Below are 26503 nucleotides of genomic sequence, written 5' to 3' on the forward strand. Positions count from 1 at the left end.
ATTGACCCATGGCCAGATGGTGTTATATATATATATATATATATATATATATATATATATATATATATATATATATATATATATATATATATATATATATATGTGTGTGTATGTGTGTGTGTGTGTGTGTGTGTGTATGGGATATGGAAAAAGGTTACGGCATTATATACGCACCACCACCTGATCAGCTGGTATACGTTGATGATTTGCCCACAGTGACCGAGATGAGATGATGGGATGTCCTTAGAGGCTTGATGATGTTATGAATGCATATACCCATGCATGGTATGACCTTTATACGCATATACATGACATTATTAGTATTAAATGACTCACAGAGCTATTCAGACTTACATGTCGAGTCTTTTACTCCATGTTTCTCTCATGTCTGTTATTTACTGATTTTCATTCCTTACATACACGGTACATTATTTGTACTGACATCCCTTTTGCCTGGGGATACTGTGTTTCATGCCCGCAGGTCCCGATAGACAGGTCGAGAGTCCTCCAAGTAGGCTATTATCTCAGCCGAAGATGTTGGTGCGCTCCATTGCTCCGAAGTTACTTGTTTGGTCAGTATAATTTACACGCGTATTGTTTGGTATGGCGGGGCCCTGTCCCGACCTTTATGATAAGTATGTACTCTTAGAATCTTGTAGACAGATGTCATGTATACTGATACTTGTATGGACTTGCCGGCCTATGTTATGAGTTTACAAATGGTCATGTTGCCCTTATAGGCCCTTATGTCACATGTATGAGTTTCTATATCAGGTAGGGTCGTTCTATGTCGGGTATTCCCTCATGTTTACTCTAGTTATCTCATGATGCCCCTTATGTCACACTTACCTATGATGATGTAATAAGAAAGATACGATATGTTGGTACTCGGTTAAGTAAGGTACCGAGTGCCCATCGCGGACCACTGGTTTGGGTCATGACATTCATCCTCGAATGTTGATTGATGCACTTATGATTTTCATAATCCTATGTTTCTTGAATACTTTAGTACTCTCTTTGCCATCTAGGCAATTGTTCTGGAATCGTAGCACATCTGTAGAATTTGAATAAGTGAAATCGCATCCCTTTCTCAATTTTTTATTGCATTCTTCCTTTACCATTCCATAGTTACTAGAGCCACTTAATTCTGACTTAATGCCACATCACTCCATATTCCCCCCCCCCCCTTTTTAGGGGAGTACTAAGAGTTGGAGCAATGAAAATCTACCTATAGATGTTTTACCTCTTCATCTTTGGCTTCTTTTCACATCATCTTTGAAACTTAGTATAACCTGCACATACAGTCTCTTAAGCTTAACTTCGCTCACATTGCTTGCTTTAGGGAAGCGTCTTCCTGAATGACCATTCTCTGAATTTCTCATGAATCTTCTTCTGTTGTCCATTCTACTATCGCCAGAATGAAATTTGAAATTCTCATGATGTCTACCATTATCAAATAACTCAGTCCCTAATTCATGTTTAGTTTATCTTGTTCACCAGCCCATACTGATGGTAGTCGCGTTGGAGTCACGAACATATTCCTCGAAATGGGGATATGACTTTATGTCCTATACTCTTTTGTTGTCTCAAGGCCTGTTACCTCTCATCTTTTCCTTCACTTGACTATTGTTTACCTTGAAAATGGTAATTACAATTAGATTTGATTTTGTGGTTCTAAAAATACGCGATTTACTTTTATGCTAGTTGTTAGACAGTAGATGCTAAGTGTGAAACTAGAAAATAAGAGAAAAGCTTGAAGGCAGTGTGTTCAAACAAACCGAGTGGCTGAGAATCGGGGCCTCGAGCTAGGTTATACGGGGCCTCGGGGTTGAGCTATACGTTATGTTATGGATAGTCGGCAAAGAACTAATAGTTCTAAGGGCCTTGATGAGGGCCCTTTATGATCAATAATGAGTAATAAATGAAGAATAATCAATGAAATACAATAAATGTAAGCAATAAATGTAAATAATAAGATCAAAGGAGAATATGTTTAAGTTAGAGAGCTGAGAATGTTCTTGTTCTTGTTCTTGTATTCAATGTTATGTGCTATCTCTCTTACAAAATGACAAGGATCCCCTTTATATATGAGGGGAAATCCCAACATGGTACAGATGCATTTATTGCAAAGATATGCGGCTGATAAAGTCATTTAATGCCATGGTACAGGCTTGTACTAGCCTAATAGACTTTGTCAGCTTTAATCACGTGCCTTGGGAACTTCCCATTTTGCCATCATGGTCATCGATTTGTACTGGCTCGAGGTCAAACATTGAGAATCCTCGGAGCCGAACCTCGAGGAGCACCTCGAGCCTTTGGAGACGTGCTTACAAAGCGTCATAAAATCGGACCCTCTGATATTTACCATATACAGATAGTCCCCGCGTTTTTTAGGATGAAAATAATAGGAAACGGTCTTGGACTCTTGACTTTCTTGAACATCTTGCGGTGACGCCATGCTTGTGACATCAGTGTTCCAAGTGACTGAAAACATTCTATCAGTCCATCTTCAGAAGCATTCATTACACTGTCGGTTCATTCTCCCAAAAGCGATGATATCGCCGCCGATCCGTTTCCCAAAAAGCATTGATTGCACCTGTCGATACGTTTCCCAAAGGTATTGATTGCGCCGTCGATTACGCTACTGCCTTTCTATAAATGGCAGGTTTCTTGAACCTAAACTCCATCCAGTCATTCTTCAACAATCTTTAACCCTTTTTTTCCTTCTTCCTCATCCAAGCTCTATTTCCCATGGTTCAAGACTGTGACCGTAAGGTCATACGGCAGCGGTTTTGCCAGTTATGCCATGGCTCTCTTTCAGAACTTTTCCCCAGTGAGTGGGTTCGTACTAGTTTGTTGTTGTTGTTGTTGTTGGCCCAAAATAATGAGAGAGGGGCTTCAAGTTATTCCCGCATCAAAGGCTATGTGGACCGTGAACCACTGCTCATCTCTCTTAACTTTCACCTGGTGTGGCGCTTCACTCCCTTTGCTTTCCCCAGAGTGAGGTGGCGTTATCTACTGACTTTTGTATCCTACACCGGTGCAATGTCTCAAGAAGTGGCTTCACAATAGTAGTCTTGGCAAGACCCATACTCGCCAAACTTTTAACCAAGCTACAATTTTCCCCGCCTGTTAAAAGCTTTTGCTCTTTGACAGCCTATAGCCTTGTTCCTCATCTATTGTTGCTTCGGAGGAGATTCTCGGAGACTTCGCTCTGGAGATCGAGATGGGATCCCCGAGGACATGGTTTTTACAGATGTCGCTCCCGAGGATACACCTCCGAGAGTAGATTAGACTTCTAGCTGTTGTTTTTTGGCTTCTTTGTTTCTATGTAAGGACCCCTCGTGGGCTTTTGTAATCGTCGTTTATTAATACAAAAAATGTTTCCTCAATTTATCTTTGACTTGTGCTGGATTTCCCTTTGCCTGTGTTTGTAAAAAATCCGAGCATGTGACTTTATCGATTAGTCCGAATACTGGACCCGGACATGGGCATTCCCTTGGTTTTTGATTGGTTAATACAATATTTCCTGAAAACCCTTTGACATCCCTCGGACTAAGTCCTAATTGACCTGATACAAACATAGGTCGCCAGGACTTTTGACTTCGAATTGAGTGAGAGTGGAGCCTCGAATTTTAAACCACGACTTAGCCCTTTTAGGCCCCATTGGTAGTCCTCGTGAGATGAATTTGCTCGATCACCTGAAAATAAGGACAGCCCTCAGGCCTTTCCAAATAGTCCCCGAGTGAGAGTTGACTTGAACCCGGGCGACCTCGAAAACTTGCCTTGAACTTAAAATGAAGATAGCCCTAAGGCGTTATAGATAGACCTTGAGTGAGGATACGCTCGAACACGGATGGCCCCTGGGCTAAAGCAACCGAGGGGGCGTTTAAATTGAACTGAAGGCGAAAGTAGCCCTGAGGCTTTATTAATAACCCTCGAGTGGGAACTGACTCGGACCTAGAAAGATCCTCGAGATCGGGCACCGTCTCGAGGCTAGGTCTATGCAGGTAGTTCCTTAGAGCTCAACGTTGTATCAACAAAGATCCCCGAGATCGGGTACCATCTCGAGGCTAGGTTGATACGAGGGCCTTTGATCCCTCGAACGTTGTATGACGGCATCAATCGTATGACACGGCCATGGAATGATCGAGGTGATCCTGCCGATACACTTCCCCGAAAGTGACAATGGCCTAGCCAGCATTAATTGGTCTTTAGGGTAGGCGGTCACTCGCTGCTTGCTCTATATATGAGTTTGCTTCCCTCTTTTTGAGGATTCCGCTATTTTGAGCAGCTATCCCTTAGCATAGAGTTCCTCTTTCTTGTGTCAGCTCTTTTACCATTTTAATTTGAAGTTTTAGCTCGTTTCCCTTCTCTTGTTCCACCGCGGCTATGGATGCCATGCCCAGACCTGTTCACCAAGAAGAGGAGAGTTCCGCCTCTACTTCCCGCTCGGTTGGTGGTACACCACCGGCGTCTGGTAAGCTAGCCTCGAGAGGTTTTTTCTCTAGGAGGAACCTAACACTAGAGAGTCCTCCCCATGTTCAGGGCCATTGGGAGTATGCATCGAAGTTCATTTCATCAATAGGAAAGGGACACCTCGAGGTAGTGAGGAAAGACTGCGGATGGGGAGAAAAGGTGGTATTGCAGGTACCTTCCCTGGAAGAGAGCATCATGACTCATGTAGATGGGTTTCTGAATGTGTACATGTACCCCTTTACGTTGGGCCCTCTTGATAGAGTCGTGCTCGACTTCTGTCGAAGATGTCGGGCTACCCTGGCACAAGTTCACCCATCGCTCTGGAGGGTAGTATTGATGATGAGGTTTTTTGCGGAGGAAATCGGGCTTGAGTTCACCCTTAGCCATCTCCTTAGGCTGTACCGGCCCTTCCATCACCGAGGCCTGATAACTTTGCGATATCAATCCGCCAGGCCCTTTGTTGTCGATGATGAAGAAGAAGGGGATCGTGGGTGGATGAGTCGATTCAAACGGACTGTTGATGTTATCCCCGTGGAGTTCCTGCCATTTCCTGAGAAATGGAATTTCACATGTAAGTGGTACACTTGTGTTTTTATCGTTTTTGCTCATGGTGAAGGCGGATTCTGTAAAGACGCTTTCTTTTTCTTTTATGCAGCAATCCCGTGGATGCCATACGAGGTCCCTAACCTGACTGGTTGGGCTTGGAAGTTGGCAGCCCGCTCGACCTACGATGGGCGTAAGTGGCGAGATCTGTCCAAGGGTAGTTGGGAGGAAAAACACCATGGTACATGTTGTGCAGTTTGTTTTCTTTGAAAGGTGTTTTCTTCTACGTGTGCTAACTCCGTCACCGTAGGCATTGGGGAATTTTCTGAGATGAGACCGTGTCCCCTCGAAGAGGATGAAGGATCGTCGGCTTCGGGACCGAGGAATAATAACAAACGGAGGGAACCCTCGAAGGGTGCAGGTGCTCATAGCGAGGCAAGTCCTGCCCGGAGGCTTAGAGAAGATGTATCAGCTGAGCCTGCAGTGCCCGAGGCTTCTGACCTCGCCAAAATGGTTCCTCCTTTTTCGCCGTCTTCTTTTCCCGTCGAAGGTACTTCGAGGGTCAAGGATTTTCCGGCAACGTCTTCTTCTCCCATCGAAGGAACTTCGAGGGATGTTCGGGGCTAGGGGCCGCCTGACTCAAGCGAGGTCTCAAACGATCATATTTTTATTGGGAGCGGTTCTATTGGGGTCGATGAGACCAGGCTAGTACATGTGCACTCGACCTTTGAGGAAGCTAAGCGGCTCCGTTCTGTGGTGAAATTCGGTCAATTGTATTGGTTTTCTGATTTTGCACTTTCATTTTCTTACTGAGCTCCTTTTTCATAGGCTTTTTACAAACTTAAGTACGAGCTACTTTGCCGTGAAGTCGATTTGCAAAAAGCCTTGAACGGGGGAAATCCCTCAGGCTTCTTTGTGACAAAAAGGCAGAGGAGCTGGTATACCTACGGTACGATGCGAGTCAGAGCCAGAACTACGAAGCTACCTCGAAGGATAGGTAACCTCTGTTTCGAGAGGGTGCATGTTTCTTCTTCTGCCTTCTGAGATTAATATTTTGACAGTTTAGTTGCAGAAAAAGACGGAGGACCTGGAACGCCTTTAGGGTGAAGTTGGTCAGGCCAAGTGTGAGTGTGATGAGCTAAAGGCTCAGGCTGATGCTCAAGTTGCGGCCAAGAAGAATGCTTTTGCCAAGGCTTCTACTCTTGAGGTGCAACTCCGGATTGTTTGTGAAAATAACTCAGTCCAAATGAGCGATATTGCAAGGCTTGAGTCTGAGCTTTTGAAGATGAAGGTCGAGGTCGTGGATGCCCAAGCTGAAGCTAAAGAGATTCGAGCTAAGGCTGACAAGAAAGTGGTCGTCTATTTAAAAAACGTTGCCGATGCTCGGGCTGAGCGGAGAGGGGCTTCTGATTGAGAGAGCAGAAGCAATGAGTGCGCTCGGTGCAAATCTCGGAGGGAAACTCTCGAAGAGATCCATGCTAGGGGCTTCGGTCTCTCGGAAGAGATAGCACGGTCCAAGGCGGATGAATACGATGCCAAGTTCCTTGTATCCGATGCCAGAGATAATGGAGAAGAGGTCGATGGGGCAGCAGTCCCCTAAGGGAAAATAGGCTAGGCTTTTTTCTTTTTGATTCTTTGTACGGTGTTCTTAGAGAACTTTGTAAATGGAGCTTTGTATATACGTATAAAAGAAGCCTTTTGGTTTCACCTTTCATGCATTTCCTTTGCTTGTGTACGTCTCTTTTTGTTTTGAATTCATATGTCTGTCGGCGTTCGGCCATGTAAACTGGACTTTAAGGTAAAAACCCTTAGGTTTGTAAATCAGCCCTGAGGCTTGTTGGGCTGGATCGTAGGCTCGTACGCATTTGCCCTTAGGCATTTTTTAGTTAACTGTTTCGGGCTCAGTCTTCGAGTCGGATCTCGACTCGAGCTCATTGACCCTTAAGTTTTCGAATTTTAAGCTGGCGTCTGGGCTCTTACGCGTTGGGCCGGCACGACCTTTTGATTTAAGCTGGCGGCAGTGGCTCATACGCATGGGGTCGATACGACCTTTTGATTTAAGCTGGCGACAGTAGCTCTTACGTGTGGGGTCGGTACGACCTTCTGATTTAAGCTGGCGACAATGGCTCTTACACGTAGGGTCGGTACGACCTCTAGTATAGGCTTATTTTCTCTCGCTAAAGACTTTTTTGAAGTTTTTTTGTTCGCCCAACTCTTCGACGGTTCGATAAGAACCTCGATTGTGAGACGTTATGCAGCGATAAATGAGCACCTCGGAGGGTTTTGCTCGATGGCTGAATGTTTCGAATCCTGTTGTTTGGAGCTGACATGGTCGAAGCTTTTTTGCTTGTGCCGAGGGTAGCCTGATTAACCGGTTCTTTTCGAAGTATTTTCGAAGTAATTGAAGGCCTGTGATTTTATAGCGACGGTCGGGCGTCCCCGAGTCGCGTTAGTTTGGCTAGCACATCCTTGTGACTGTAGTCGTCGTATTTGGTCGTAGCCTTTTAGTCCCCGAGTGAAGTAGATTCGGCATCTATATCGAGGGTATGCCTTTTTAGGGGTCTTACAAGTTCGAATATATAGCCTTAACTTTAAGATTGGGATTATGCCTTTTGTAAGGTCTTATAAATTTTAACATACCTTACTTGAGGTCTTACAGATTTGGTTACTTGGTACAAGTATAACTCATGCCTTGCTTGAGGTCTTACAGATTTGGTTACTTGGTACAAGTATAACTCATGCCTTGCTTGAGGTCTTACAGGTTTGGTATTTCCTTATGAAGGTCTTATGAGCTCAAGGTTGCCCGCATGGGGTCTTATAGCCTCGAGTTTGACAAATCGATGGGGTGACCATCGGCGACAGTCCCCGAGACATCAAGAGTTTTTTGGCTCTGGAGCCGTTTTGTGTAAACTTGGAGTTGCCTCATTGAGGGCTTACGAGTTCGAAGTTTCCGACCCGGAGGTCATATGGCTTCGAGGTTTTTGACGTCAGTCCCCGAGTGTTCGGGAAATTTCTGGCTCTGGAGCCGTTTCTTGAAAAAAGAGCGGATTTCCTTGAAGCGCAAAGTGTATTGATGGGAAAATATTCCTTGATTACTTGACACAAGTATACATGTTTTCGTTATCAAGTGTTCAATTATTCTACGCGGACACGGTTCATTCAACCGTTTGGCCCGCTATATCATTTTCCTATCGAGACCCTTTCTGGCTCATGTTGGCTTCTTCGAGGGGGTGATCTCCCGGGGGGATTACCCCCAGTACTCGAGGTTGATAGAAGAGAAGCCTTGAATACCTGTTAAGTTCTCCTTAGGTAGCATATAGATGTTGCCTCGTTAAAACCTTGCCGGTAAAACCTTTCTTAGGATAAAACCCGGTCGAAGGAAAAGAGTGCAACGCATGCTTTAAAACCTGAGGTCTTCAAGCTGGAAAGCGCTTCAATCATTCTGATCGGACACCTGTACGTATGTTAGTGTAAGATGTAAAATAAAAAGGGAGACGATTATACCTTAGTGGTGATGGCGCTTCAAGCCTCGATGTGCTTCAATCGTTTGCTCCGGGGACGCGGTATGGTCCTTTACTTGTTTATTCGGGTGTAGCCGAGAATGTATCTCGTGATTGCTATTTCCCTGTTTGCTTATCCTTTAGCTCCTTCGATGTTGAAGGCGTCGATGTTGGTGCCACATTGTGCACCGCGAACATCTCTGTTGCTGCATGATGTTCTCCATACACAGTTTTTATTCTGTCCTTTATCGGAAATTTCATCATTTGATGAAGAGTTGATGGTATTGCTCTCATGCAGTGTATCCATGGCCTTCCGAGTAAGGCATTGTATCTCATGTCTCCTTCGATGACATGAAACTTGGCATTTTGGGTTGTGCCGGCCACGTTGACCGGGAGGGTGATCTCCCCTTTTGTCATCTCGCTCGCCATGTTGAATCCATTGAGGACTCGAGAAGCGGGCACAATTTGGTCGAGCAGTCTGAGCCGCTCCGCCACCCTCGACCTGATAACGTTGGCCGAGCTACCTGGATCCACAAGTACACGTTTAATTTGAAATGTATTCACAAGGAAAGAGATTACCAGTGCATCGTTATGAGGCTGAGATAGGGTCTCGATGTCCTCGTCACTGAATGTGAGAGCGTCCTTGGGTATGTAACCTTGAGTTCGCTTTTCCCTAGTGATGGATATTTTTGTTCGTTTGAAAACGGGTTACTGTGGGACGTCGACTCCCCCAACAATCATGTGGATGACATGTTGTGGTTCTTCTGTTTCATTTTTTCTGTTCGCCTCTCTTTCCCAAAATTGATTTTTGGCTCGGTCACTGAGGAACTCCCGGAGGTGCCATTTGCTGATTAGTCGGGCTACTTCTTCTCGGAGCTGTCTGCAATCTTCGATCCTATGACCGTGTGTGCCGTGAAACTCGCACACCAGGTTGGGGTTCCTTTGTGACGGATCTGATTGTACGGGTTTTGGCCACCTGATTTCTCTGATTTTACCGATGGCAGAGACGATGTCTGAAACGTCAATGTTGAAGTTGTATTCAGACAATCGGGGTGCCTCCATCGGTCCTGTATGTTTGTCGAATCCGACTGTGCCCACGAGTCCCCGAGGATTCTAACCTCGGTCTGTCCTTCGATCATTTCGGGGTATGTTACGCCTCGGGGCGTTTCTTCGATCTTCAGTGTACGGTTGATACATTTCCTTGTTTGGCCTTGGTTCCTTTGCCAAGAGCCTGCTAGAATATACTGAACCCGGGGGGGCTCCTAGTTGGTCATCCTCGACCCTGATCTTTGATTGGTATTGGTTGTGGACATCCGACCAAGTGACGGCGGGATACTCTACCAAGTTCTGCTTTAGTTGCTTTGAAGCCACCAAGCTTCGTTCGTTCAAACCTTGGGTGAAGGCCTGCACTGCCCAGTCATCGGAGACTGGTGGTAATTCCATTCTCTCTATTTGGAAACGAGATACAAACTCCCACAGCATCTCGTTTTCTGTTTGTTTGATCTTGAATACGTCGGATTTTCTTGTAGAAATCTTAATGGCACCGGTGTGTGCCTTTATAAAAGAATCTGCCAGCATGGCAAATGAATCTACTGAATTCGGGGCTAGGTTGTGATACCACATCATGCCCCCCTTGAAAGTGTTTCTCCGAATTTCTTCAATAGGACGGATTCAATCTTATCATCCTTCAGGTCATTCCCCTTTACAACGCAAGTGTAAGCAGTAATGTGCTCGTTGGGGTCCGACGTTCCTATTTACTACGGGATATCAGGCATTCCGAATTTCTTCGGTATGGGCTTTGGAGCGTCGTTTGACGGGAAGGGCTTTTGTACACATTTCTTTGAATCTACACCCTTTAGGATCAGGGGTGCGCCTGGGATCTGATCAACCCTTGAATTGTAGGTCTCTACCTTTTTATCATTAGCTTCTATCTTCTTTTCGCCTGATTCAATCCTCTTCGTGAGGTCCTCGAGCATCTTTATGATTGCGGGATCGGCTGCTGACCCGTTGTCACTTGATCTTTCTGGTACTTGTTCGGCTCGAGGAGCCGTTTTCGGTGCTGCTGTGCTCGGAGTTTTTTGGTGGCTTTGCAGTTGAGCAATCGCCAGCTGTTGTGCCTGCAATATCTCAAAAATAACGTGAAGGTTGATCTCTCGTTCCTCCCGAGCTGGGGTTTTCTAAGCTTCTTGTTGATTCTCTTGGCGTATACTCCTGTCAGCGTGGGAGATTATATTGACGTGTTGGGCTTTGCGCGAGACCACGTCCACGGGAATTGGTTCTGGTGCGTCCTCAAGGTTTCGCGGTGGTACACCGACACCTGAAACAGCTACACCATTCTCTCCATGGTCCTCAGGACCGCTGTTCTCATGTGCATTCACTGAGTTTGACATTTTGACCTAAAATCAAAGATTCTTGGACAAGAAAAAGCGTGAAAGATAACTTGCGTTATGTAGTAAACCAGCAAGAAAACAATCACTATTATTTTTAGCCCCATGGTGGACGCCAAACTGTTTACCATGAAAATGGTAATTACAATTAGATTTGATTTTATGGTTCCAAAAATACGTGATTTATTTTAATGCTAGTTGTTAGACAGTAGATGCTAAGTGTGAAACTAGAAAATAAGAGAAAAGCTTGAAGGCAGTGTGTTCAAACAAACCGAGTGGCTGAGAATCGGGGCCTCGGGTCGAGCTATACGTTAGGCTGTGGACAGTCGACGGAGAACGAACAGTTCTAAGGGTCTTGATGAGGGCTCTTTATGATCAATAATGAGTAATAAATGAACAACAATCAATGAAATACAATAAATGTAAATAATAAGATCAAAGGAGAATATGTTTAAGTTAGAGAGCTGAGAATGTTCTTGTTCTTGTGTTTAATGTTGTGTGCTATCTCTCTTACAAAATGACAAGGATCCCCTTAATATATGAGGGGAAATCCCAACACGCTACAGATGCATTTATTACAAAGATACGCGGCTGATAAAGCCATTTAATGCCATGGTACGGGCTTGTACTAGCCTAATAGAATTGGTCAGCTTGAATCACGTGCCTTGGGAACTTCCTGTTTTGCCATCATGGCCATCGATTTGTACTGCCCCGAGGTCGAACATTGAGAATCCTCGGGGCCGAACCTCGAGCCACGCCTTGAGCCTTTGGAGACGTGCTTACGAAGCGTCATAAAATCGGACCGTCTGATTTTTACCATATACAACTATAGACTCTATAATGCTGTCATCTTTTTTATCTACCGTTGTCATCCATGTATCACATCTTACTCATAATGCTTCATTAACTCTCTTCTTATCTCCCTGCTAATATTTCTATCTATCACCTTATTCTGAAAACTTCAACAAGATATTCTTTTCTTTTAGCTCCCCTTTGCTCCATCCACTGGCTCTTCGGGTTGCCTAACTTTCTCTCCCTACTATGGACGGGAGGTAATATTTATCCCTTCCATGCTTACAGCTCCTATCTTTGTAGTACTCATATCTAGTTGTATTATTTTAGAGTGCACCATCTAGGGGTCTCACAAGGAGATCTATTAGTACATTTGCAATATCCTTCGGAAATGTCAACTAACGCAAACAATCCATCCACCATTTTCGATCACTTTAACCCCAACCAGATCCTGATATCTGTCCTTCTCTTATACTACTTCTGTTAGCTTCCATAGGGCATAAATGAGATGGGTGTGGACAATTGTACATACCTCTGTTACAATTGAAGGTAACTCAAAATGCTTATATTTCTCTGCTTGAATTGTAAATACTGTTAATCTTCATTAACTGGGTACCTCGTACCCTTCTTCACCTTGCTTCTTTTACTTGTTGAAACTTGTGTCTGCCTTCTGATTCTCTTATTCCTTTTTACCGTAAGAGTGGATAGGCATTCTTGCCTTAGGGTCCTTATCAAGAAGCTTACACATCTTAGTATACACATGATCTGCTGAATACTTCATATTTCGAGTTCCTCTGACTCAACTCTTCCACAGCTATATCTCTTACCAACTGTCTTTCTAGATGTAGGCATCATCGTATTATGAATAAGATAGAGTTTAGGAAATTCAGTTCTTACAACTGATCTCTACCACACGATCTAGAGTAAGAAGAATGAGTGACAGTCCTAAATGCCCTATAGCCTCGTGCTTATAAGTGTGGTGCACGACACACCCATAAACAAGACTCTACTAGACGCGGCTTGTAGACTCAATATCACTTCTGTCACGACCCAAACCAATGGGCCGCGACGGGCATCCGGTACCTTACTCAACGGAGTACCAACATAACGTATCTGTCGTATCATACTATTATAGGTAAATGAGCTGGAGAGGCAGTCGTGAGATAGTGGAATAAACATGAGAGAATACTTGGCATAGAACGACCCAGCCTGATATAAAAACTTACATACGTGACATATGGGCCTACAAGGCCATACAAGTATCTGTATACATGATATCTATCTACAAGCCTCTAAGAGTACATAAGTATCACAAAGGTTGGGATTGGGCCCCGCAATACATGTCCTAATTATACTGATTAAATAAGCAACTCCGGAGCAAATGGAGCACACCAACACCTTTCGCTGAGCTGATGGCCTACTTGGAGGACTCTCAACCTGTCTATCGAAACCTGCGGGCATGAAACGCAGCGTCTCCGTGCAAAGGGATGTCCGTACAAATAATGTACTGAGCATGTAAGGAATGAAAATCAGTAAACAATAGACATGAGAGAAACATGGAGTAAAAGACAACATGTAAGTCTGGATAACTCCTTAAATCATGAAATACTTATAGTGTCATGCATATACGTATGAATGTCATGTTGTGCATAAGTACATGTGTTCATAACATCATCAAGCCTATCATCTCAGCCACTATGGGAAAAATCATCAACGTATACCAGCTGATCAGGTGGTGGTGCGCATATAACGACGTAACCTTTTCCCATATTCTATATACATATAATATACATATATACCCGTATATAATGCCATATGGTCATGGGTCAATGTACATGTATAAATGAATGCAATGCATGATAAGTACGTCAGTAAAATCTCTCGGAATGTCATAAGACCACTATGCCTTTAAGTAATATCATGAAATAAACTTTTTCAACTTACGTATTTTCTGAGACCCTTGAACAGAAGATGTAATAATAAGACACATGGGAATTCAAGAACATAGGGGCCTCTAATACTTCTATGAATAGAGTCATTTATGTAAGTTGTGCATTTACTCGTTTCGTTTATATCGTATAGATCATGCCAAAAGGAAAGAAGGGATAGCCTTAACATACCTGGACCGATTCTCTCGGCGATTCCTCTAACACGCGTCTTTTGGGACGAAACACGTAACGGCAAGATCGTATCGGAAAATATCCGTATGATATTCTTAAGAAAGATTGCACTATACTCCCTTAGAATCGCAATTCTCACGTTGCTAAGCATTGTAAGGAATCATATAAATCTTTGAATTCCATCTGTTACTTTGTACTCTTGTATGAACTTGATGAAGTAACTCACGTTATTATTTAAAAATAGGATCTTTGCTTGAAGCATTGTAAAGGATTCATTATGATTTCTTGTTTGAGAAATACTTAGCAAGCCAATCTTTCTTACTTCATAATGTAAGAAAGGCTTTTAAGATTATGGGTTGAAGGCCCCGCATCCTTTGTGATGACTAAGCCACCAAGCTCTTTAGATGTGCCACCTTACTTTGTGAACTAAAGAGTCATATTTGAGCTTTAATTAAGGCTCCTTGGCGGCCACGTTAGCAGTTTCTCAAATTTATTCAAAATAATTCACCCCTTTCCTTAATTAACTTATTAATTCCCCACTAATCTAATAATTAACCAATTACCCACATAATTAAGAATTATCTCAAATTACTTAAAATGCTACTATATACACTTTACTATCATGGTCATGCGGTACCTTGTATGGCACTAGTCCATAATTACCGCTTATTATAGCTCGGACCGTATTTTATCCCAAAATGACAAACTTCGACGAAACTCGCTGTCTTCGATTCCATTCACTTACCCTCTCAACTTCACGAATTTGCTTACCACTTGCTTGAAATACAACATACTGATAATCTCAAAATAGTCTCATTCCCGAGCTTACGCTGATTGCCTTACGATGAAACTTTAACGTTCGAAAATGCGGGATGTAACATCTCATTTCCGAACTTTCATCAATTTACTTATGTCGACTCTCAGTACGAAAAAATGGGGTGTGACAAATTTATCTTCTAAAAGGAATAAAAGTCTACTAATATCTTAGAAATATTTTGGTCGTTCGACATTTAGTTTGAAATATTCATGATTTTATAATAAATATAGATATAGATTATCGGTGAAAAGCTATTTCATGTCATACTGTAATATATGAAAAGAACCCCTCCCTCCCAATCCCATGGAAGCCCCTTTTCTCATCTTTTCCTATTGGTAATTACATTCCTTAAGAGAGGGCGAAAGGAAAAAGAAAAAGAATGGAGATGTAATCTGAATCAAGAACACAGCCAAATTCATGCATTACACCAAACACAAATATACACCTTACACTACTTTGTGCCACACATTTCACTTCAAAAATACAACGAGATCATCGAACTTCACTTGGGGAAAGAAGCTGCCAAAACATTAACAACATCCTCTGCCGTCTACTCTATTGGAAAATCCAGGACCTCTTTTAGAGGTCCGCTTGCAAATTTGAGATTAGAGGAATGGGTATACAAGGGAGATTAACCTAATCTAAGAGCCATTTGGCGGAGTAGTCCAAAACTAAGCAGCAGAGGGAGCAGTCACGTATTTGACCGCGTCAGCCTGGGCCATAGCAGCAGCAATCAGCGGTTGCAGCTGGTTCACTGCTTCAGCTGCATCAGCTATCACCTGGTTATTAACAGCAACCGCATTCTTGTAGTCCAATGATTCGTCCTTGTAAATGTCCCACCACTTCTTCACCAGTAATTTTATGTCCTCCCTTTGCATATTTTCTTCTTCCCCTGTGTATCTCCATGGCTTTGATCCCTGCTCCATCACTTAAAAAATCAGCACTAGTGCTCTTTCCCACGTACAAAAATACTAACAATAAGAATTGGAAAGTGTAGTTACTCACCGCTGCACAATAGTGTACAACTTTCACTTTATCCAATTCAACATTCTCGGGATGGCGCCATAACATTGCTAGAACAAGATTGTAAACTAAAGGTATTGGTCTGTAAATGTCCTTGAAATACATATTCAAGAAGTCCTGCGATAACAATATCAACCAAAATTAGCTCAATCAACTACCTTATTAATCAAGAAAAAGTCTTTAATTACCGATAAAAAGTAGAGTACAACACTAAATTGTACCTGCTCTGCAAAAGGAGTAGAAGGAGTAATCTGAAGAGTCTTCAAAAGGTCATCATAAATATGAAGGCTGGGCTCAAACACAAACATCCCAGCGTTGAAATAAAGGGAAGGAGGAGGACCCAATTCCTCAGTAGGCCATTTGACCTTGTCCGGACACTGCTGGCAGTAGCCAATCTTGTATTGAGGAGTGTGACTCCATGTCTTCTCACAGAAACAGTCCATGACTGCGTAGAAATAACCATCTGGCAAATCAAAGAGGTGATCTATGTTGTCATACACCTGAATGTCACCGTCTAGGTATATCATATTCTTGTACTCCACAAACTGCATCCACATAATGTTAAATATATCAATCAACTAACTATGCTTCAATCCCAAATTTAATACTAATTGGGATTAACCGCGCGTATACTTAAAATACACTCTAATACTCTTATCACATTTAATCCAGATATATACTACATAATTTTTCTTTTTGTTTAAAGAAATAGATCTTCAGCAATTAAACTAACGTACGTACATTGTATAAACAATAAATCTTTAATTAATGAAACCTAAATAGTAACCCCTACAAACATCAGAATTAACGTAAACGTAAAGCACCACATAAATTATATGTCCAATTAGTCAGAATCACATGTCGTAAATAAAATATTAGCAGGAATCACATATATAATGCGTCAAAAATCGTCATTTAGTTGAATCAAATACTCCGTTCAACACATGATATCTGGTACATATAGAAGAAGACTAATGGGGTCATCCACGTGTAATGATATATGTGACGTAGTAACACTAGAAATGTGACGTGTAAGTGCAAATGTGACTTAACAACTGGAAACTTGACACGTGTCAAGAAACATGGATCCTTTACCTCCCAAATACGAAGCTTAGAGTAATTTATGACGTAATAAGCCATGGCGAATTGAGTTTGGTTCTCAGGTGGGTAAACGGGCTCAATCTCCCTGATGATACAACCTTGCTCCTCCAGTATACGGCGGTGCTCCGCCGGCACATCCGGCAGAACCGCCACCACCAGCGGGTACGCCGATTTGACCTTTCTTAGCCCCTTAGCTAACCCAACTACACCCTTCACGTAATCACCATTACCAGCCAAAAACGTCACGTAGGCCCTCTCCCCACTCGTTACAATTCTTGGTTTCACCATTTTCTCACTTACTCTCACAATCTCCGGAGCCATGCAACAAGATCAAGGAAGGTGATGAATATGTATGTATATAAACAAGGAAATGGAATAGTTAATTTTCTCTAAGTTGCGTGACCTGAAGAAAATGATCAAGGGGAAGTGGTGTAATATATAGAGGTGAAGTGAAATGGAGAAGGTGCGAAGAAGTAGGGGTGAATTAGAAGTCAAGCAAGGGTTGGATTCTCGTGATATTGGAATGGTTTAATCTGACTGTTGAGATTGAAGGTGCGGGAACACTCTGGAACTTGTGGTGGGGGGGGGGAGGGGGGGGGGGGCTGGTAATTATGTAAGTTGTCATTTGATTGGGGAATTGTTGCATGGAAGGAAGACGCTAGAAGAAACCAGTCCTTCCCCGAAGTTAAGTGGACAACGTAAACTAATGAAATTCTTAATTTTTTAAAATAAAATTCTATATTTCAAAGTTATTAAAATACTGTAATTAAGTCGTAATGGTAATGTCCTATGCATAAATTTCAAAACAAAGGAGTGTATATTTATGTTTCAGGGTGGATTTGGAAAAGTGATTGCACAATTACGAGCGCCATTTTCGTTACAGAATTCTCATTATTAGAACCTGCTTTAGCATCATCGCAACTCATGAGATTGTTCATTTAGAACCATGTACTTAATTAGTTTTACCATATCGTAATCTTAATCAAATTAAACAACTTATCACGTTATAAATTATTGGTCAATACAAGCATTAAAGTGAAGGTAACAAAAGCATTTGCACATATGCAAATTGTAATTGTCACGATCCAAGCTCGTGATAGTATCACGTATTGTTTGCTTTGGGTCTAGGTCCATACGAATTTGTCTTTTGGTCTATGTCACCTCGAGCTCCAAAAACGTGCGCACCATGTAAACTTGTATCGTGCATTATATAGAGCTATTCACTTTTCTCTCACATTCTGATGTAGGATTCGCCTAAAGTGATATGTACACCCTTTCTTTAAAAGTTTGCCAGCTTAGAAGTCTGTCGGTCATGCTCGATTATCCTCGTCAACCCGCCCATGCAGAACAAGCGAAAACTTTGATTATGGTCATTCTCCAACAAATTAAAAGACTTTCTTAATTTCTTTTAGATAATAAAATTAGGCTTCAAAAACCCTCGTTTCTTCTAGGTTTTTCTAGCGGGGTAATATAATATAATGGATCAAGCATGACATTGGTCCAACTGTTACCTCTGCAACCAATGGTTCCATCGTTGAAAGTAACACCAGATTTCTTTCTTTTAAGTACTATGTTAGTTTCTAATATCATTATTAGGTGAAATTTCAATTCAGTGTGCGTTATTACTTACCCATTAACTCAATAGTATTAATTTATGACACATTCTATTTCAAAATTATCCATGCTTTATGTTTTTTATTCTCTAAGGATAGATATAATATTTTGAATATATGCCCCAGAATATATAGTTCATTGTTTTGAACTTATAAATTACCATGCAATAAATCATCAAGAGTTGTGGTGGATGGTAAAATTTTTCTATCCTTAATTAGAGAATTCGAATTCGAGTATAAAAAAGATTCTCGTAGAGAGCGTTTCACCTTTTATGAACCTTACATTGCACAATTTCGTATAAATCGAGGCCTAAAGTAACTACAGGAAGCTGAATATAAAACTCTAGAAAGAAATAAAAGAATACTAGATAATATATATTTGCTCCTTTTAGTTTTCAAAATTAAAAATAACATATTACTCCATATAACATAAACCTCTTTGAAAGTTGAAGAAAAGGTCTGTGGAATATTCGTTTGCTTCATCTCGAGTTTGGAAATATCTACCTTATGCGCATCTATTTCTTTAATAATCGTTTATTTATATTTCCTTTTCTCACATCGAAATACTACCTATCTTCATATAATATCAATGTTATGATATATGCATAACACCATACAAGTGGTTGAGCTGTGCATTCAAATTCTTGCGAATAATGTTGATAGAAATAGGCTTTTTGTAGGGAGAATTAAACATGTTATGGTTCAAAGAAATTTGAATTTTTTAAATTAAGCTACCTACCTAAGTAATTCATGTGCGTAAGCTAAGGAGGGGTTTAAATTTATTGATTTGTAGTTTAGCAAGCTATATGAGTTGCCCGTTCTGAAACATCTGATTAATCCAAAGACACTGGGAATTTTGTTATTGTTCATGTGGTTCAAATTGCATGCATAAAAGATCTTTTGGTCATAAACTGTGTTGATCCAAAAGGTCATCTTTTGTTTTAGAATCAGTTTTTGTGTTTTGAAGCCTTGAAAACCTCCTTTTACCTCTCTTCAATTTACGTGCACAGTCTGGGCGCGAGACCGGAAAGCTTTTGTCTGAAAAATTTAAGAAATAATGATTTTTGGCTTAAAATATGATTTTAGTTGACTTCGGTCAACATTTTGGGTAAACGGACCCGGACCCGTGTTCCTACGGTCCCGGAGGGTCCGTAGAAAAATATGTGACTTGGACGTATGCCCGAAATCGAATTCCGAGGTCCCTAGCCCGAGAATAAATTTTTGAAGAAAATTGTTTGCTGGAAAATATAAGGATTTTTAGAAGTGGAATAGTGTGTGATCTCGTTGGTATCGGGCCCATATTTTGGTTCCGGAGCCCGGTACAGGTTTGATATAATATTTAAGTCGTGTCTGTGAAATTTGGTGAAAAACAGAGGTGATTTGATATAATTCAGACCTTTGGTTGAAAAGTTAGAAATTTTGAACTATCTTGAAAATTTCATGAGTTTTGGTGTTAATTTCATAGTTCTAGATGATAATTTGGCGATTTGATCACGCGAGCAAGTTCATATGATGTTTTTTGACTTGTATGTATGATTGGTTTAGAGACTCGAGAGCTCGGTGAGTTTTGGATAGGCCACGGAGTGAGTTAGGACTTAGAAAAATATGTTGTTGCATCTGGTATTTGTTGCAGGCTCTGATCTCGCAATTGCGAGATCAGGCTTCGCAATTGCAAGCTTCACAGGCATGGCAATTGCGAGGGTTTTATCGCAACTGCGAAGAAGCCCTGGGCCAGCATAGATCGCATTTGCGAACAAACCTTCGCATTTACGAAGTCATCGGGGGGAGGGGGTATAACCTTCGCAATTGCGACCAAAGGTTCGCAATTGCGATAGTAGCAGGCATGCAGCACGTTCGTATTTGCGACGCCTGTCTCGCATTTGCGAGCTTCGCAATTGCGACATCTGCAACTGTTCCAAATGAAACTTAGACGGGATTTTCACCCATTTTTCATTTCTCTCGAACCCTATACCCCCATAGGCGATTTTCCAAAGACCCAAACTTCTCCAATCATAGGTAAGTGATTTCAAACTCATTTCTTTCAATCTATTTCATCTTTTTGGATGATTTCATCTCAAAATCTAGGGTTTTTAATGGGAAATTGGGTGCTCTTGGGTAGAATGTAGGAATTTAAAATTTAGAAATTTGGACCTCAATTTGAGCTCGGATTCCGAGACCAATTGTATATTCGGGCTCGGGGGTGAATGGGTAATCGGGTTTCGGTCCGAACTTCGAGTTTTGACCAAGCGGGCCCGAGATCGATTTTTGACTTTTTGGGAAAAATGTTGGGAAGTCTTTGATTATGCATTGGAATTGGTATCTTTAGCGTTTATTAATGTTATTAAGTTAATTATGGCTAGATACGAGTGAATTGGTGGTGGAATCGAGAGGTAAAGCGGTGATTGAGCTTTGATATACCCGTTGGCTTGAGGTAAGTGTTTGGTCTAACCTTGACTTGAGGGACTAGGGATCCCCGACTTGCTTGCTATGTGAGATATCATGTGTGTGGCGTATAGGTGTGGTGACGAGTACCTATGCATCGCCAAATTACTTGTTTAGCCTGTTTCCTTATCCTGTTTCCCTTTATCTTGCTTTCCTGCCTTAATTGCTACTTGCTCATAAATGTTTCCATGTCTAATTGCTTCGTATTAGCTGTTGTTCTCTTTATTAAATTATTTAATTATTTCATGTTAACTGTTGATGTTCCTGTTGAAGTATTATTTGTTTCGTAGCTTTATTTTATTACCCTGTTGGCTTATATTGATTTATTGGTGCCTTATGGTGCACCTTGGTTGGTCTCGCTGAGTAGTTTTCATTGGTGAAATTTATATAATCGTAGTGATATTCCATTGTGTGGATTGAGGTATAAGTAATGTGGAGGATTTGAGTTAGCTTGTGAAACACTTGTCTTTATTCTTTTGTATTTGGTGCTGATGTATATATTGGGATCGGGTTGCACGCCGCAACAGGAGCAATAAGGGTAAAATGTGATTGTCTGGTGGGATAGGGTTGCACGCCGCAACAAGGAGCAATAAGGGTGGACAGGTAGGATCGGGTTGTGCGCCGCAACTGGAGGAATAAGGGTGATATATGTTGAGGAGTAATAACGGTGGACAGGTGGGATCGGGTTGCACGCTGCAACAAGGAGGAATAAGGGTGAATATTGATACTGTTGCTGTTTATATGATGCGATCGGGATGCGCGCCGCATCAGTTATTGTTATATATTCATATATGTTGAGGTCCATTACTGTGATGTTGAAACACCCTTAAGGATTGGTTATAGCTGAATACTAGTAGAACAACCGGGTTCTGAATTTATTTAATGCCAGTTATTGCTTTATTACATTCTGTATTTCCTCTCTGTTTAGTATAAACTTTTGCAGGTTGTATATGTTGTATGCCCCGTCGTAGCCTCGTTACTACTTCGTCGAGGTTAGGCTCGGCACTTACCAGTACATGGGTTCGGTTGTACTGATACTGCACTCTGCACTTTCTGAGCAGATTTTTGAGCTAGTGGCTGATCGTGAGGTTGGTTGGTATCACTGCTTCCCGGAGACCCAAGGTAGTCCTGCAGGCATCCGCAGGCCCTGGCGTCCCCTTCTATCCTATTTTATTTCTATTTTATCTACTTCCGAGACAAATGTAAACTTTTCGTTTAGACCATTATTTGTAGTATTCGTAGACAATTCGTGAGTTTTGGAATTTTATTATGGTTTTCGTTGTTATTATAAAGATAATTTTTTAAACTGTGTTCTTCCACATTTATTTCCGCTGATTTATTTTTGTTAAGTTTTAATTATTAAAAGATAAATGAAAAAAGTGAGATATTCTGTAACATTGGCTTGCCTAGCGAGTACAATGTTAGGCGCCATCCGGTCCCGACGGTGGTAAATTTGGGTCATGACAAGTTGGTATTAGAGCTCTAGGTTCCGAGGCCTTAAAAACCTTTTCGTTTATTTCTATTTTATCTACTTCCGAGACAAATGTAAACTTTTCGTTTAGACCATTATTTGTAGTATTCATAGACAATTTGTGTTCCGAGGCCTTAAAAACCTCTTTTTGTCTTACCTCGATTTGCATGCGCAGTCCGGGCGCGCTTCCGGAAAGCTTTTATGTGAAAATCAAGTAAAATAAGGAAAAATTGGCTTTTAAAATTGAATAAAGTTGACTTTGGTCAACATTCTTGGTAAACAGACCCGGACCCATGATCCGACGGTCTCGTAGGGTCCGTAGTAAAATATGGGACTTAGGCGTATGCTCGAAATCAAATTCCGAGGTCCCAAGTTCGAGAAATGAATTTTTTAAAGAAAATTATTTTCTGGAAAAAATAGAGGTTTTTAGAAGTGACTTGATGCATTTTCTTGATGGTATCGGGCCCGTATCTTGGTTTCGGATCCCGGTACAAGTTTGAAATAATTATTAAGTTGAATCTGTAAAATTTGGTAAAGATCGAAATTGGTTTGGTATAAAACGGACATATAGTTGAGAAAATAGTAATTTTGATGTTCTTGAGTGATTTCATGAATTTGAGGTGTAATTCATAGATGTTGATGTTATTTTGATGATTTGATCGCACGAGTAAGTCCGTATGATATTTTTGGACTCGCATGCATGTTTGGTTTGGAGCCTCGAGGGCTCGGTTGAGTTTTGGATAGGCCACAGAGTGCATTCAGACTTAAAAAAAAATAACTGTTGCAGGTTCAGAGAAGTTGCAAGTCTCTGAACCAGGCTTCGCGGTCCGCAGTGGGGTCTTCGCGACCGCGGTGGGCTCTTCGCGACCGCGGTGGGGTTGATGCGGTCAGCGGTGAGCAAGGCCATGTCTTCGCGGCCGCGCTCGATATTTCGCGGTCCGCGATGGACTTCGCAGCTGCGGTCCTTTTTCTGCGGTCAGCGGTGAGGATCTGAGAGGAGTATATATATAAACGAGCCTTTTTCAGCCATTTTTCATTTTTTTTCAAAAACCTAAAGCATAAGAGGCGATTTTTCAAACACTCTTTCTTCCCCAAAACACAAGTAAGTGATTCTAAACTCATTTCTTTTACTCCTTAACTTCTTTTTACAAGATTTCATCCTAGAATCTAGGGTTTTCATGGTGGAATTGGGAATTTTGGGTAGAACATAGGAATATTGAAATTTTGGGGATTTAGACCTCAAATTGAGGCCAGATTCCAAAACTAATTATATATCCGCGCTCGGGGGTGAATGGGTAATCAGGTTTTGGTCCAGATTTCGGGTTTGGACTAAGCGGGCCCGGGGTCAATTTTTGGCTTTTTGGGGAAATCATTTGAAAACCTATTTTCATGCATTAGAATTAATTCATATAGCATATATTAATAGTATTAATTAAATTGTGTCTAGATAAAAGCGAATTGGTGGTGAAAATAAGAGGTAAAGCGGTAGTTGAAGCTTGAATTGTGTTCGTGGCATTGAGGTAAGTGCTTGGTCTAACCTTAGCTTGAGGGATTAGGAGTTGTGTCTTATTTACTACGTGTTAATTGTTGAGTACGACGTATAGGCATGGTGACGAGTATCTATACGTCAGTGTCAAGTAAGCCCGTGAGTCTTATACTATGATAAATGTGACTCCGTTTCGTATTATTCATGCTTTATATGATGATTTCTATTGTTGAACAAGGCTTGTGGAAGTTTTATTGGTAATTGAACATTGTAGAGCGTTGGCTCAAGTTGTGAATTGAGTTGTGAAGTAATTGTGGAAAAGAGAAGAGGTTTATGATATTGTCTCTCTTGCCGGGATGTTATTGCTTTTGATATTGTTTCCCTCGCCGGGATATTGTTGTTATATTATTGTTCCCTTGCTGGGATTCTATTGTGATTTTATTGATTCCCTTGCCCGTATTGCTTTGTGATTGTTGTTTGGGTAAGGAAGAGTGTAAAAGCACGAAGGGTGATGCCGTGCATGATATTTGTGAGAGAGTGTTAATGCACGAAGGGTGATGTCGTGCCGATATTGTGAGGTTAAAGCACGAAGGTTGATGCTATGCTGCACGATGTACAAATTTCGTGCCATGATATGAGTGATAATGCACGAACGATAATTCCGTGCCATGATTATGTGAGGTAAAAGTACGAAGGGTGATGTCGTGCCGATTATATTAATTCTTATAGTGGGGACGAGAGTAAAAGCACGAAGGGTGATGCCATGCACTTGTCTTTGATTTCCTGATTCTTGTTGATAATTGAGTTATGGTGTTCTTTACGTTTATTTATTGGGTTTCTGTTGTTACTTGATTTCCCCGCAGCATGTTTTCCCCCTCCTATCTTTTCCTGTAAATTTCTGCCTTTACTTTTCCGCTGTATATGATTTAACTGCACAGGTTTATTTGGTAGTCTGGTCCTAGCCTCGTCACTACTTCGCCGAGGTTAGGCTAGGCACTTACCAACACATGGGGTCGGTTGTGTTGATACTACACTCTGCACTGTGTGCAGTTCCCGGTGCTGCAGCTTTTGGACCACAGTGAGGTTGCTGCTTCCAGTTCATCAGGCGACATGAGGTAGTCCTGCAGGCGTCCGTAGGCCTTGGCGTCTCCTTCTATCATTTCCTTTCTGTTTTTACTTATTCAGAGACAGATTTGTGTATTTCTATTCGGACTTTATTTGTACTACTCATAGATGGTCCATGACATTGTGACACCAAATTCTGGGTAGAGTTGTACTTAGACTTTCGCAGTTTGTATTAATCTAAACTATCAGATTTCGTCTTCCGCATTGTTTTTGTTATTATTATTTCCGCTGCTTTTGTTAAGTTGTTTTTAAATTGTTAAAGAATTAAAACTTGAAAAGGTTAATTAAATCAGAATAGTTGGCTTGCCTAGCTTCCACTAGTAGGCGCCATCACGACTCCCGAGGGTGGGGAATCCGCGTCGTGACAGGTAGAGTCTGAGGGATTGGTACGGAGACGTCTGTGCTTATCCCCCAGAGGCTACAGAGTTAGGAACCGTTTCACTTCTATTTATCTTTGTCGTGCGGTTTGATCTCTCAATGCTAATTAAACTCTCTACTCTGTTCTTTCGTAGATGGCGAGAATGCATACCGTTTCATCAGTTGATCAGCAGTCCGAGCCCCCAGTGGCAGCTCCTACGATGGATAGAGGACGAGGACGAGGACGAGGCAGGGGCAGAGCTCAGCCCAGAGCTCGAGCAGCAGCACCAGCGGTGGAGCCTTAAGTTGAGTTTGATGATGAGGTTCTGGCCCGGACCTTTCTAGCGGGTCCAGCTCAGATTCCAGAGGGGTTCATAGCCACCCCGGTACTCCAGGATGCTCTGGTCCGAGTGGGCCTTGTGGAGAGTGTCACTCAGGCAGGCATACTTCCAGTAGCACCAGCCGTCTCTCGTGCTGGGGGAGGAGCACAGACTCCCGCTACTCACACTCCAGAGCAGANCACGGTCCCGACCGGTGGTAAAGTTCGGGTCGTGACAAGTGGTATCAGAGCTCTAGTTGCTTAGGTCTCACAATCACAGACAAGCTTGGTAGAGTCTGAGAGATTGGTACAGAGACGTCTGTGCTTATCCCCCAGAGGCTACAGAGTTAGGAACAGTTTCACTTCTATTCATCTATGTCGTGCGGTTTGATCTCTCAATGCTAATTGAACTCTCTACTCTGTTCTTTCGCAGATGGCGAGAACATGTACCGCTTCATAAGTCGATCAGTAGCCCGAGCCCCCGATGGCAGATCCTACGAGGGGCAGAGGATGAGGCCGAGGCTGTGCTAGAGGCCGAGGCAGGGGCAGGGCTCAGCTTAGAGCTCGAGCAGCAGCACCAGCGGCGGAGCCTCAGGTTGAGTTTGATGATGAGGTTCCAGCCCAGACCGTTCCAGTAGGGCCGCCTCAAGTTCCAGAGGGGTTCATAGCTACCCCGGTACTCCAGGATGCTCTGGTCCGTCTAGTGGGCCTTATGGAGAGTGTCACTCAGGCAGGCATACTTCCAGTAGCACCAGCCGTCTCTCGTGCTGGGGGAGGAGCACAGACTCCCGCTACTCACACTCCAGAGCAGATGGCTCCCCAGTTTCAGACTCCAGCAACTCAGCCAGTTGGGGTAGTCCCGCCGGGTGTTGTAGCACAGACCGGCGATGGAGCAGCTATGTCTATAGATGCTTTGTGGAGGTTGGAC

General features: G+C 42.2%; 1 protein-coding gene across 1 annotated transcript; it reads right to left on the reverse strand.

Moving 5' to 3' along the window:
• LOC109229358 (galactinol synthase 1-like) lies at nucleotides 15010–17242 on the reverse strand. The gene is made up of 4 exons (XM_019394776.1): nucleotides 16757–17242; nucleotides 15883–16206; nucleotides 15644–15778; nucleotides 15010–15555 (listed from the first exon to the last, which is right to left on the reverse strand). Exons 1-4 carry the CDS (start codon nucleotides 17081–17083, stop codon nucleotides 15310–15312), a joined length of 1032 nt encoding a protein of 343 aa, XP_019250321.1. The 5' UTR covers nucleotides 17084–17242; the 3' UTR covers nucleotides 15010–15309.

The sequence above is a fragment of the Nicotiana attenuata genome, chromosome 7 (genome assembly GCF_001879085.1).
Source record: "Nicotiana attenuata strain UT chromosome 7, NIATTr2, whole genome shotgun sequence".
Lineage (NCBI taxonomy): Eukaryota > Viridiplantae > Streptophyta > Magnoliopsida > Solanales > Solanaceae > Nicotiana > Nicotiana attenuata.

Excerpts from the sequence above, each read along its gene's own strand:
- LOC109229358 (XM_019394776.1), bottom strand. The coding sequence starts at position 17,083 with ATGGCTCCGGAGATTGTGAGAGTAAGTGAGAAAATGGTGAAACCAAGA. Across the intron at positions 16,207-16,756 it reads CTAAGCTTCGTATTTGGGAG|TTTGTGGAGTACAAGAATAT; the intron begins GTAAAGGATCCA and ends ATGTGGATGCAG. Across the intron at positions 15,556-15,643 it reads TTGTACACTATTGTGCAGCG|GGATCAAAGCCATGGAGATA; the intron begins GTGAGTAACTAC and ends GTGATGGAGCAG.